The sequence below is a fragment of the Mirounga leonina genome, unplaced genomic scaffold, assembly GCF_011800145.1.
Source record: "Mirounga leonina isolate KUSES-001 unplaced genomic scaffold, KU_Mleo_1.0 Mir_128, whole genome shotgun sequence".
In the NCBI taxonomy this organism is placed as follows: Eukaryota; Metazoa; Chordata; class Mammalia; order Carnivora; family Phocidae; genus Mirounga; species Mirounga leonina.
The window spans coordinates 15,287,672-15,301,946 of NW_023270320.1; the positions used below are offsets into that span (position 1 = coordinate 15,287,672).

The following is a 14,275-nucleotide window of genomic DNA, read 5'->3' on the forward strand; positions in this document are numbered from 1 at the left end:
AGCAGCTGTGCAGAAGGAAGCTCCCACCTTCCCCCAAAGAATGTACATGAATGAGCTAACTTGGCTACAGTTAGTATTATACATCAGACTCATCCTGGGTTGGGTTTTTGTTTGTCTCTTTTTGTAGTATTAGGAACCAAACAGGCCACTCCTAAACTGAGGTGAAATACCTTTTCACCGCAAATCTTGAAAAGTGGCGGCCGCAGTCTTCTAGGAGCCGATCTCGTTATCTGGGGGATGGTGGCGATGTGATTTGTACAGCAAAGTATTCAGACAGCAGACTTTCATTTTTCTTCCTAGTTGACCACATAGAATTTTTTTTCCATATATATAAGCTTTTTATAGGGCGCTTCTGAAGTTTGCATTTGAAAATGGTGACCCGTCCTCCTCATCTTGAGAAACTTGCCGTGAGGCTGCATTCCAGAGAGCCCTGTGCCAAATGGGGCTTGTGCCTCTGCCCTGAAGTGTCCCTTTTCCTGACTTTGGTGTGTTGTCTGCAGAGCGAGGGGTTCAGTGGGCGCTCATTCCTTAGCAGCTGCCGAAGAGGGCCGCCCCTTTCTCCAAAGCGGATGACTCATTAGAACAGCCTTAATTCATCATCTTTGCTGGAAAATATCATTGAATGCCCAAGGGAAACTCTTAGCTCAGGCTGTATAAGCAGAATGCTATTTTAGCGAACCTGCTGCGCATGGTCTAATTCATCACTAATGTGCCCCTAAGACATTGTGAAATCGCGAAGCTCTTCTTAGGATTACATAGTAACTTCCTATTAACCAGAGCATCCCCTGTCCCGAACATATCAAACGACAGCAGTGTGATTGTCCTTTGGTGTACATGGGTCCCTTTCTTTCAGACACACGTAGGGAAAGCCTAAGGGGATTTACAGAAGTCGCAGGCTGTGTCATGGAGGGCAACAGTTTGCAATACGCTTTGCACTTGTGTAGATTTTCCTGAGCCAGCAGAGACATTAACCTCTTGTTTTGCCGTAGCCACGTGGCATTTCAGAGGCGAGCTAGAGGTAGAAGTTAACATACCCATTTGTACGAGAAACGACCGTGGCACTGAGCCAGCTTTATCCGTGTTTTCCTATGGGCTTCTCGCCGTACGGCCACAGAAGGACATTTACACCAGCCTGGAGAAAATGCTATCAGCCCCTCTGTCTCTCACACTTTATTCTACCTACCTGAATAAGCAGCTTTAAGGGCTTGGGTAATCAGAGCCGCAAAGCCTCCCAATGTCTAGATGCTGGAGAGAATACCTTTAAGGGATCGAACTATGTTTGACCTAGTTATATGAGTAGTTTTATTTCAAAATGGATTTTTTTTTTTTTAAGTCTCTTACAATGGGCAGCAGGTTTGGAGTGAAGTCTCAGTTCTAAATGAAGGAATATCCATAAAAGCAAACATATACATGCAGGCCTGGCCTTGCCCAGAGGAGGGCTGATTCACACGCCGATGACAGGGTATTGCAAGTAGGAGATTCCGGGGACTGAGGAGGAAAACTGTCATGGGAAGTGGTTGTCATGGGGTCACAACTTGGGTCAGACCCTGACAGTTAGACTTCGGGCTGCCAGCAGGCAGGTGGACTTGGGAGTCTTGGGCTATCACCGCACTGGCTTTGCAACTCCAGCCAAGTTAACTTCAGTAAGTCATGGCGAGTGATTTCTTACTTCTCGGTCAGCCCCTAAAATGCAGGTGGATGGTGGAGATCCGTCTTTCTGAATCAGGCATATATATCAGAATTTTGAGGGGGAAGGGCCAGGTGCTAGTCTGCAAAACGGTCGTCCCCCTGCTGATTCTAATGCGTGCGTGCTGGCCTTTCTGATCGCTGGGGTCCCGTCCCTGACTCGAAGGGTGGGCTCCCTTGCCAGTGGGCTTTATCCTTGGCTACAGAGCCTCTCTCGGGTCAGTAACCAGTCGTCAGCACCAAGGCAACGCTGATCCGTGCTACGTGGATCAGGATTTTATTGCTCAAATCAGGAAAGGGTTGAGGGTGACAGGAGCACTCTTAACTATGCCAGGACAACAGGCCTCAGCCAGAAAACTCTTCCCAGACCTATCAGAATCATCACCCTCCACTCCTATGTCATTGATCTAGATCTCATGGTGGTTTTTTTTTTTTTAATGTTTTATTTATTTATTCATGAGAGTGAGAGAGAGAGAGAGAGGCAGAGGGAGAAGCAGGCTTCCCGCCTAGCAGGGAACCCCATGTGGGACTCGATCCCAGAACCCTGGGATCATGACCTGAGCCGAAGGCAGACGCTTAACCATCTGAGCCACCCAGGTGCCCCCTCATGGTGGTTTTTGAAAAGACAATCCAAGCTCTTTAACCAGCTTACTCCTCTCCTTTACAGGTCAAATCAGAGACTTGTCATTTAACTTGAAGCCTGCCTCTGACCATGTATAAAATAATGGTGCTGCCATGTGCTTTATAAAAAAAAACCATCGACGACTGTTATTTGATTGGATCTTCCGTATCAATTCCAAGCTTTTCTGTTTCTCATTTAAAAAATTTTCTATGTTTTATTTCCCTATGGGGAGAGACAGAGAATAAAGAGTAGGTAGTGATTTTTTTAAAAAGACGACTTCCTTTCATCATTTGTTTTGGCGATTGGCGATTCGGGTCGCCACCAACTTTCCACTGGGAAGCGGTCATATGAATGAGATGCCGCCCCTCTGCCTCACCCTCCAAGGGGATAACTGAGGAGCTGAGGGGCTTCTTGTCCTCTTTGTTGATCACCAGATAGAAATGTGAGTCATCTTCAGACTTCGGCTCTCCTGGGCTGATTTTCAAGGATATTTGCTTTTGAGATGAGGTGAAACTTCACCTCGTAGCACATTTGCTAGGTTGCTCTGAAAAACTCTGACCTCCTTAAGGATATGTGGGTTCTGTCTGGTAGGTTTTTTAAATAATGCGGTGATTATTGACATATTACTGTGTGGTACAGAGCCATCACCGCGGTCTAATTGTAGAACGTTTTCATCACTCCTAAAGGAAATGTGTGCCCATTTGCAGCTGCTTCTGTCTAATGCAACACCTCGTTCTGTGCAGTCAAGAAATTTTTTCGTGTCACTTTCAGGAATGGTTTTGCCGCCTGGTGTGTTGGTATTACGCAGATTTGTGAGTTTCAAAGCAATTCTTATAAAGTGTTCTTGTTTGCTAATTCAGTCCAAAGGCAGTGAATCGTGTGCCCCCACCCTGCTGTCAGCCCACCGTTGGACAGCGGGGGTGAAGTAGAGCTGCTTGCAGGGAGAGTAGCCTCCTTCAGACCGTTTTCTTTTTTTAGTATAGGTAGATTTTTTAAAAACATAAACTTTATTTTGTAGAGCAGTTTGAGGTTCACAAGAAAACTGAGCAGAAGGTACAGGGAGATCCCGTGTCCCCCGCGCCCCCACACACCACGACTTGCCCCACATCGACGTCCCCCCAGCAGAGTGGCACATTTGTCACAGTGGATGAGCCCACACTGACACGTGTTCATCACCCAAAGTCCACAGTTTACATCGGGGTCCACGCTTGGTGCTGTCCATTCCATGGGTTTGTGTATCCACCATTATCGTATCAAAACCAATATTTCCGATGCCCTAAAAGTCCTCTGCGCTCCATCTGTGTCATTCTTCCCTCCCTCCTCAACCCCTGGCAACCACTGATCTTTTTTTTTTTTCAGCTTTAGTGAAGTTTAATTGACAAATAAAATTGTAAGATATTTGAAATGTTCATCGTGATGATTTGATATATGGTACATTGTGAACGGGTTCTCGCCATCTAGTTAATCACCCCGTCCAACACCTTACATACTCATCCTTCAGAAATTCTGAATGGTCAGCCTACCTGATGCCTAGACATGAAAGGGATACTGAGTCTTGGACATTACAAGTCACAAGAGGCAAAAATATCCTTTCGGCGGGGAAAGGAAGGAGAAAGTAGATTCATTTTTTAAGTTTATTTTTAAAAAAATTTGTTTGTGAATTCCTGCCTCTATCCTGCCTGCCCCGCACGTCGAGACACTTAAAATTCCAGTTCAGAAGGGAAGTGTGAACTTCTTTAGGCAAGGGGCAGCTCACTGTTTGCTTTTTATTTTTAGGTACCTGTAGAACATTCCTATCTCTTGTTTCCAGAGAGGTTTAGACCAACCCTGCCTCTGCCAAGTAACGTATAGGCTCCGATAAACTGCCAGATGACCCAGGTTATCTCCTGATTTTCATCTAGGAGACAGAATCCAATAGGTTAGCATCTAAAAATGTTTTACCTTAAGGCACACTGAAATGCAATCCACATTCTTCCGTGCAGTTTCTTAATGGACTTACCCTTGAACGTACAGGAAATGGGACTGTATCATTTTTATCTCTTACCAGCTGCCCATTTTTCTGGCGGTGGCCCCACGTCTGTGTGCGCTGCACGTGGAGTGTTGGACACGACCATGGAAGTCAGTCCGGATTGGGGCAGTTCGTGTGTCACCAAATTGGAAAACATGGGCTGGTTTGAAAATTGTTGAGCTAATAAGCTTTCTCCTTTTCCAGAAAGTACAACTGAGGATGAAAGGCAGGGCCGAGACACTGCCTTTCAGAACTACCTTTTAAACTTGGGTCATTGCGTACATACTGTAGCATTTCCATTCAAGCAAGACCCCGGTAAATTCCAGCTTCTTACTGTTTATAAGTAGTCCCAAAGATATAGTGATGACCACGCATAGGAATTTTGGCAGTTCCATTGTTATGACATAAGGATATTTTAAGACCCATGGAAACAGCCCTTTTATAAAAAGTAGGTTGGAGACTCTGTGGCCTTTATCTCATCAGATAAACAAGCAAAATACGTTAGACTGCACTCAGATTAGTTAGTATGGACTTGATCATTTTCTTTCTTTCTTTTTTTTATGAAATCAGCGGAGCAACATGAATTTGGCTTTATAACGATGGGAGAATCTTCTACTGACCACAGAGTTATAAAGCACGATGGGTGGGGATGGTATTTCGGAAGAAAGGGAGCTCAATGTGGAGGTGGCCTAGGAAGTGTATCACGTTGATTTGCTCTGTTTTTTTGTAAGGAGTGAGACAGCTCATTGCCTCGCTGCATTCTAGGGCCAGGAGAAATAGTGTCTGTTGGATTTAGTGCCCCGTCAGCCACACTGATACTAGAATTTGTTCCTCTCTGCTTAGGTATCTCCATACTTTCTTGGAAAATTAAGTGGAAAAGATAGTGCTTCTTTCCCCTATGTCATCATTTTTCTGTACCCAATCTGTGACTTTAGGAGCACCAATTTTTAAGGGTAAGTCTCTGGGAAGCAGAGAGGGTTTCTTAAATAGATAAGGGCTTCCTAAGGCCTCGAGAGTTTAGGGGGAAAACGGGTTGGGGTGGGGTTTGGGATGAAGAGATCCTATATGGCAGTGCATTTCAAAATTACAAATCCTTTGCTTATCCCGAATCAAGAAGCCTTTGGGGATTAAGAATAAGGAAACTGCCTGATTCTTTTGCCTAAAACTATGATATTGCATGCATTAGTCATCTTTAGTTCCTTGCTGGAAAAAAAGAAGTCATTTAAAAAAATTTATTATGCACGGATGTCATATCGGGAAAATCTCAAGTGGATCAACACAGCAAATAGCTTCTTAAAAGTAGTGTTTGCATTTATTTTCTCAAGGCAGTTTGGGCTCCGGAGTTACACTGCCTGAGTTCGAATCTTTGCGACTTGTTGGTGCTGTGACTATAGACCTCTGGCAGATGCAGGTTCCAGAAGCGGTTGTCTTGTGGGGTTGTTGTGAGCATTTAGAGAGACCGTTGTGAGGGGAATGGTTGGCACGATGCCTTACAGAGTGCACAGCACTCAACAAACAGATGCACCTGTCCCTACCAAGCTTTCTCTACCAGGAATGTTAGTGGTGTGCACTGTGGGTGGCCTAGCAAGGTAATCCTAAAAAATAAAATTTCAAAATGCATATCTAGATAATCTAGATCCTAGAATGAAATGTGCTCACTGACTTGCCTAGCAACGTTGAGTTTCTTAACTGAGGTGCCTGCCCAAGGAAGGTAAACGTGTGTGCCGGGTAGGTAGGGAAGAATGTTGGCTTCCCTTCCCCTTCACCCCAGTGGATCTGTGTCTAAGGCCCCCTGCAGTGTCCTAACTCCATCTTCATGGGAGAAAGAGGAGATGAGTGGTATCATTTCTTTCATATCATGATCACAAATGCCTGTGGTACCTGCTGAGCCCGTCAGAGCAGAGCCCCCTAACTCATGTCCTCCACCAACCCTGTAGGTCACACAGGGCAGGGAGCTCCGCGCTCCCGACCCAGCCACGTTCTGACAGCCGCAGGTACCGAGCGGCGCAGCTGGGCCTCAAACCCACGTCGTAGCTCCCAGGCTCAGCGCCGTTTTCACACCAAGTTCTTACTTACACGTTTGTTTCAGAATGTAGTGTAATAACAGAACGTTGGAGGTATGTAGAGTAAGGCCAGCAGGTCAGGGCTCGGGCAAGAGGCAGAGAGGGAGGAACCGGGCAGGAAAACACTGTACTGTGTTTTCCAGGGGAAGGTGCTGGCCGGGCATGGCCAGTCTGAGTAGCTTCAGCGGGCTGTGGGGCGTGGGGGCAGTCGCTGGGTATCTCTGGTACATGGCCCTGGAGTGAGGAGGGCAAATAGAGAGTGGCCTGAGCTGTTGGAGCCTGATAAAGGAGGTGGCCCGCAGGGTGTGGGCTCTGCAGAGTTGGTCTGTATTGAGAGGCGCACTCATACTGGAGTTGTGTGCTATCTCTGGGAACTGCCTAACGCTGGGAGGGCAGTCCTGCCAGGGGCAGCCAGGGCCCAGATGTCAAAGCATCAGAAAACAGAAAATAAAAGACCTGGTTAGTACGACATGGGATAACTTCAGTTTCAGCCTAAGCTTCTGAGTACCTTGAAGAACTGTGCTGTGTTCCGGGAAGAGCAGGTTCAATAACCCAAGGAGATTGTGGGTCTGAGCCTCCGTGCTGACCTCTCTTGCCGGCGTCCCACTGCAGCTCCCCGGGAGGTCCCGTAGGCTTTGTAGGTATGAATTAGGGTCTTCCCCCTCCGTGTTCTCCATCAGTCTGTGCTTCCCGCCACTGCTTTGCACCCACTGCCAAACTAGGAGTCTGTCAGCTGCAAGGCCGCCCTTTCCCTTGTCCCCCCACGCAGCCTTCCGCTGAGGCCTCTTCTCCGGTCTTTTCAGGGTGCCTCAACATGAGTACCTTGGGCCAGACAACTTTCTCTTCGGCCCGTGCTTTCCCCTAGATGCACCTGTCCCTACCAAGCTACCTGTGTTTGAGTCTCAACTGGCCTCCGTCTCTCTAATCGTTTTTTCCTTCAAACCAATATTATCTTTCAACGTCAGACCCTGCCACTGCTCTATTTAAAAGCCTCAGATGGCTTCCTAATGATTATAGACTCGAGTTTAAACCCCTGGGCATGACTCACAGCCCCCATCCACCCTGCTGACACGTGCAACACTCCTTTACTGTGGGAGGGAGGGGTCCACCATACAGCACGCCCAGCTGGCTCTCAGCCCACAGAGAGCTGCCACCCCTCCTCTCCTACCTGGTGAAGAAGGCCCGTTGTCCCTAAGGTCACGTGTCAGCTCCCCTGAGACGCCATCTTCAGCCCTTCTACTGTAATCACCCTTTGCCTCGCTTCTTACACACCGCCATGACAGTAATGGTCTCATAGTATCTTGGCTGTTTTTCACCTGTGACTTTCTCATCGCATCTTATTCATTATTCATTCAGCAGGGCTTTGTTGAGGATTTACCCTCCAGGCATCATGCCAGGTGCTGAGGCTGCAGAAATAGGCAGACAGACCCTGCCCTCATGAATCTAAGAGTCTCTTTGGGGAGAATGGGAATCAGAGACTTAACCAAACAAACTTGTGAGTGTCTAATTACAATTAAAATGTGATCCCTGCCGCAGTGGGTGTATCAACAAAGTCCTGGGGGCCACCGAGAGGAAAGAACTCTACCAGGAAGGATCGAGAAAAGTTGTAGGAAGTGGCATTCAAGGTGGATCTTTTGGGATGGAGAAGCAGTGTGAGGTGGGGAAGGTTGGTGATGTGATGGCTCTTTCCTTTCCTGAAGAGCCTAAACACGAAAAGTGGTATCAATGTGGAAATATAGTCAAACTGGTTTTCCTTTTTTCTCTCTTGAACAGTGGACGATTCCCTCTGGGTGCCCTGGCTTAGACATTCTTGTGTTTCTGTCGTACGTTGTGGCTCAGGGGAACAGACAGCCAGACACAGCTGTCTGTGTTTCCAAAGGCTCCTTAGAGTCAGTGAGAAAGACATTTGCCCAGCACCCCCCCCCCCCCAAACCCAGAGCTCAAACCGCCAAAGGTAACTGCTTGGTGGAGACATGAGTTGTCACACTGCCATCCTCTTTACCGTTAGATTTATTATATTAGTACTTGAATTTGAGGCAGTTTTCAAAACTTTCTCTACTGGGAAGTTTACTATAATAATAGGCCTTCAAAAAGTCCTGAGTCCTCTGAGTGCCAGAGAAACACGAAACCATCCCTAGGGCCCTGAACGTCCCAACCTTGCTTTTAGCTGTGCAGCGTGCTTGGGAGTCAAATAACCCTCATTAAAGGCTGGCCCTGCTGCGTACTGGTGTGTCCCCCCAGGCAAGTTCTTTACCCTCTTGGAACCTTAATTTCCTTCTTGGTGAATGCAGAGTAGGATGGGCTTACTTCATGGGCGCATGACGAATTGAGGATTAATCAAATAATGCACTGCAGTGAGTGGTGTGATTCCTGGCTTGTAGTGGGTAGCTAGTAAATGGAAGGTGCAGATTTTTGGTAAAGTAGCTAATATTATACTCAGTCTCCTTAAAATCAAGCAGCACTGATAGAAATGGAGGGTGGAGGGTCTGCGTGTCATTATAGGAGAGCCGATATAAGGGATGGGGACCTCTGACATTTTTCCCTCTAATCACTCTGTCTGAATCGAATGCCACTCTGTTTAATTAGGTGGCGATGCAGGAGTTTCTTCATTTTCTATTCATCTGACTCTGGCTTTTAGTTTGACAGCCTTGCCTCTAACGCGTTAGGCCAGGTAGACATCCTAAACTAAGAGTTCTCACTTTTCAGCATGGATTCCTACTTGTAGAGGATTATTTAGTGTGTGTGTGTGTGTCCGTGGATGTTTCTTGAGAGGACCCAGGGCTATGGTTAGAGTTTGGGGTTCTTGATTAGAAATCTGGTTCAGCTGTGAAATTACAATGGATTAGGTGGTTATTACTAATAAGTATAGTTCCTTTTTATGTCTGAACTTCGTGTCACGAACAGAAGCGTTTGCCCAGCTTTCTAGTGAAAAGACACTTTCCTTTGAAGGATCATGAGTTGCCTGACATTTACATTTTTATAAGGAATTCCAGAAGTAGAAATTAAAATCTGCAAAGAAACACTGATTCCTATGATTGCTTCTGGTTCTTATCATTGAGAATCTCATCCTCTGTCACCTTTTGTCATTGCTCTGCTTTCTTCTCATCTGCCCATATAGGAAGAACGTTGGTGAAAAGCACAGAAACCAATGACTTCTATGGCTATGGAATTTCCGTGGAGAAAAGAGAGCATCCGAACTCACCTGGACCATCTTTCATACCTGGCAAACCCTCTCCATGCTCCCGCGCATGTTCCATGAACTTGAGCGAATAGACGTTCGGGGTGCTCGCAGAGCAGGGCGTACAGCTGGCCTGTAGAGGAAGTGGGGAGGGGCAGGGGGAGGCTGGGGGAGAACATGGAGCAAATGTTTTACAACCCGAACCTCAGAACTGTGATCCTCCGAGGAGAGCGCTACTTGAAGAAAAGAAAAAAAAAAAAGTCGAATGGCTTCTCAGGGATTTTGTTTTCTGTGCACATAAAAGCCATAGTTCCAGTATAGGTGGCCGTGTTTTGAGCACTCAGATTTCAGTTCTGTTAAATGTGAAAGAGGGATCGACTGACCGTTCATTGCTGTTCCGTAACTAGTGTAAAATATGTATATGTTTATCTTTATTTTTATAATATGCAAATACATTTAAATTTATACAGTTTGATGCTTCTAGCGTTAGTTCACACTGGGTGCAATATTCTGCATGAGAACTGTGCCGAGATGGGGCTAATTTCTTATTTTAGCGTAAGACCTTTTTGTTCAGTCTTTATTCTTCAATCCGTCTGAGATTTAAAAAAAAATCTCTCTGCCCACGGATTAAGTGCTGGGGTCATAGAGGCTGCCGATAATCAGCAAGAACCTTAAACGTGTACGGCAGGCAGTCTCCTCCCCTTCTTTTAAATAAAGGTCCCCCGCCTGTCAGCCTGTTTGTTGGGCGGGCTGGTGGGATTCCTCTGTCCCCCTGCCCGCCTGTCCACTAGCACTGGGCCGAGTGGGCCTTGCTCCAGGCTGGGTTTCGTGTCGACAGTGAGTTGTCACTGGCTGATGTGCTGATGGAGGCCTGGTGTTGGGATTCTTCAGGGGACAGGGACAGAGAGGGGTCAATGAGTCCGTGGGACACCCGAGTCTTTCAATAGCTCAAGATAATCAGGAGTCAGTTGTGAATGGTGCAAAGAGCTTTGCTAACGAGTCCTTTTTTTCTCTCCCTCTACAACAGAGTCTGTGAAATTTAGCAGAGCACTCTGCCAGCCCTCCACATCTGGCTGTCAGACCTTAAGATAGTGAGTTGCCTCACTGGAGAGCATAATCCCACATTGGTTATTTACAAATGCAGAGCCTTGATAGGATGGTCACCTGCCAAGAACTAGTAAAACCATTGTTGTTCAGTCTCCACAGAGTGGAACATGAAAAGCAAAGCAGATTGCTCTCTCATCCACTCCGAATCGGGGCCAAACGTATCTGCCGCAGTAGTAACACATTCTTTGAAGAATGGAAAGGACTCTGTTTACAGCTGCCTCCTCTGCGTGTTGATGGAAAAATGTGTAAAACAAACTGTTTCTCACCAGGGTAAGGCATGAAAAGTGAGTCAGCTGGTATTATTCTCTTCCTTCTTTTATAAAGTATTGACTCTTGCAATGCCAGTATACAAAGTCTCGACGTATTTTTAAAAGGAATAACAAACTAGCAAGCGGTTGAATTGTGAACAATCCCGAGTTGATTTTCGTAGATTTTGTGCCCCAGGAGTTGAGACTCCAGAACCTCAGTTAAACGAGTATGATTTCTCACGGCCATAAAATCAAATGGGATCAGACTATTTCTGCATTTTTGGATACTTGAATATGACACCTCAATTTTGAGATTTCATTTCCTTTTAGAACACAGTTACAAGATCACCTGCTTAATCCTTTGGTCACAGTTCTTGTGTGAGCGTGTGCGTGCGTGCATCTGTGTGCGTGTGAGCCGAGTGGTAACATTTAATTGCTTTATGGACCATTGAATTGTTGGGCATAGGAGTTTTGTAATTAGCACGAGACAGTTCCTAAACTGTCAGATTAACTAACTTTGACCAGTCTTTTGCAAGGACTCTGAAGGATGTGACTTTGGGCTAACTCCCCAGGGGACCATATTAAATGAAAAAAAAAAAAAAGGCTCCTTTGGGTGACATACCCTGCAAAATGGTTGTTATTCTTATGAACATAAATGCCCACATTCTTAATATCTGCTATTTTTTGACAAATGATGTTTTGTGCTGTCATCTGAACCCTAGAGAAGCAGTATAAGAAGAAATCTTGGTGTCACGTGTGTTTTAGCAAAATGGTCATTGTGACTGAGGGTCACGTGACCAGAAGAAGCTCCAGAAAAGCTCGAGACCTTGCTTCAGGGTCGGGGGAGGGTTGGAGATACAGAAAACACTCTGCTCTACCGGAATGTTCAGTGTCAAAGCAGGCCGTTGCATACCTGGGAAGACTCAGCCGGCGAGGCTGACGGGCGGGTCACTAAAGCACAAGGGGAGTCTTCTGAGACCCAGTGATCCCTTGCCTCGCAAACAAACGCCCTTCGAGTTTGTTATGGTTTCTATTCCTGCAACCTGTGGTATCAAAACCACTTCCTGGAATTGTAACAGTGCTGCCAGGATAAATGTTTTTCCCCCTTCTGAGAAAAAAAAAAAAAAATGACAGTGCTCATATTTGACATTTGTGCATTGGACTCTTTTGAATGAATAAAAAGGAAAGGGTTTGGTATAATTCCTGATGGGGTGTGTGTGTTCTTTTTCATGCCACAGTTTGTAAATTGTAATTGTGGTTTCCCCTTGAATTGTCTTGACTGGGCAGAAATAAAAAAAAAAAAAAAGTCAAAAAAGTTCAATAAAAATACAAAGACATGATGAAGCAATTGTATTTGCAGAGTTTAGTTATTTTTGTTTTTTCGTTTCTTTCAGTTCAGTTCTAGGAATAACTTTTATATATTTGAGTCGCTTTTGAGCTAATGGGAGATGGATGGTGGCCACACTATTGGGGGGTTGAGTCCCCAGAAGGAAAACTGAAGGGTCCCTGTTTAAAACCATGCCTCTTTTCAGACAGCAGATTCAGTGCTTGAATATGGGTTCTTTCTGCAATCAGACCCTTTATCAGCGCTGCTCCATTATACTCTTCTGTCAAACTTAGGCATCGACCACACTTTGCAAGTTCCCTTTTTTTTTTTATGTTATGTTAATCCCCATACATTACATCATTAGTTTTTGATGTAGCGTTCCATGATTCATTGTTTGCGTATAACACCCAGTGCTCCATGCAGAACATGCCCTCTTTAATACCCATCACCAGGCTAACCCATCCCCCCACGCCCCTCCCCTCTGAAACCCTCAGTTTGTTTCTCAGAGTCCGTAGTCTGTCATGGTTCATCTCCCCCTCAGATTTCCCCCCCTTCATTTTTCCCTTCCTACTCGTAATGTCCTTTCTTAGCAGAAGGCCGGGTCTCCGCCCGTGCATATTACCCCAGGCATGGGGAGGGGTCTGTATTCACCGGACCTGCAGGTACTGGGTCAGAGACGAGGGAAAGAAAATGTCAGCTTCTACAGGAGCTGCGGCCTCCAGGGAGGGACTGAGAGCAGAAAAGCCCACCCTGGGCCCCTCAACCTGACCCCTTCAGCGTGGGCCTGCCGAGAAGGCAGGTGAAGCCTCTGGGGGCCTCCGATCCAGACGCACCTCTACCGGCCCGGAAAGCTGACACCTGGGTGTGGCCATCAGAATTTTCAAAGGGGGGCACCTGGGTGGCTCCATAGGTTGGGCGTCTGCCTTCGGCTCAGGTCCTGGTCCCTCCTGGTCCCGGGGTCCTGGGATCCAGTCCGATTGGGCTCTCTGCTGAGCAGGGGGCCTGCTTCTCCCTCTCCCTCTCCCTCTGCCTGCCTATCTGCCTGCTTGTGCTCTCTCTCTCTCTGTCAAATAAATAAAAAATCTTGGCCGGGGGGCCCCCCCATAGCCCATACAAGGAACATAACTGGTCATTTGGGGCCTCGTTTTGGTTTCGTTGTTTTTAAACCGAGAAACTCGGAGTTCTTCGAACTTGCTGAGCACGCCCCAGATTCGCAGGTACTGGTGGTGACAAGCTACGGTGAATGATTTAGCACCTGTCATTCCCTCTCCAATCTGCTCCTACCTCACTGTGAACTTTTGAAGTTGATTCCGGGTTTGCTTTGAATACACAGTGCTTCAGAGGTGGGGGCCGCTCAGGCATTGAGTTCAAAAGCCCAGGGGTTCCCACGTCCGGGCCCCCGGCACCCAGTGGTGGTGGGAATGAGGAACAGCCCTTGCCCACTAGAACTAAGACGCTCTTGCACTGACTCCTGGAGCCGGGACGCAGAGTTGCTGGGAGAGGTTTTATTAAGCAGCTGATCCTTGGACGTTGCCTGGGTTTGAAGGCGTGAGGAAATCCACCCGGCAGCAGAAACCCCATGTGAAGACTTAAGCTCAAGTAAGAAGCGTCTTTTTCATCTTGACATGCAAGAAATGTCTTTGGATGAAATGATTTCGTTCTAAACACTGAGACTAATTTAGGTTTCCCAAACTGCTCCATGAGACGTTCGTTATCTCCTGAGATACTAATGCATATTCTTCTGCAGAGGAATGTGAGATCAAATAGGTTTGGGAAATGCTGCGTTAAATAACCAGTTGTTGCCGCAGGCCTCTGAGAAGTGCTTAGAAGCAGATATAGATTGCGAGCATGGAGAGGGCAGAGGGGAAGGGCCCTCTGTGCAGCATTTCCCCGTGTATGAGTGTGGAAGGAAGCCTTTCCCTAGTCGGCTGCGGATCCCCTCCGAGAGCAGGTTTTCCAGGATCTGGGGCTGCCCCTTGTGGGCCAGGTGGTCATAGCATCAGGTGATGATCACTGCTCTGGGGGCCTTTTATGTT

General features: G+C 46.7%; 1 protein-coding gene across 2 annotated transcripts in view; it reads left to right on the plus strand.

Annotated features, from left to right (window-relative positions):
- The window catches only part of MFHAS1 (malignant fibrous histiocytoma amplified sequence 1), a 101,304-nt gene extending 89,052 nt beyond the window's left edge, over positions 1 to 12,252 (plus strand). The window contains exons 3-4 of one of the 2 annotated variants that reach the window (XR_004679076.1): positions 5,160 to 5,269; positions 9,498 to 9,585. Coding sequence is in view for 1 of the 2 variants with exons in the window: in XM_035004114.1 (XP_034860005.1) it covers positions 9,498 to 9,531 (34 nt within the window). In the remaining variant the exon portion in view is untranslated. Of the gene's footprint in view, positions 1 to 5,159; positions 5,270 to 9,497 lie in introns of both variants that reach the window. The other variant, XM_035004114.1, reaches the window with a different exon arrangement.
- Positions 12,253 to 14,275: the final 2,023 nt, after the last annotated feature.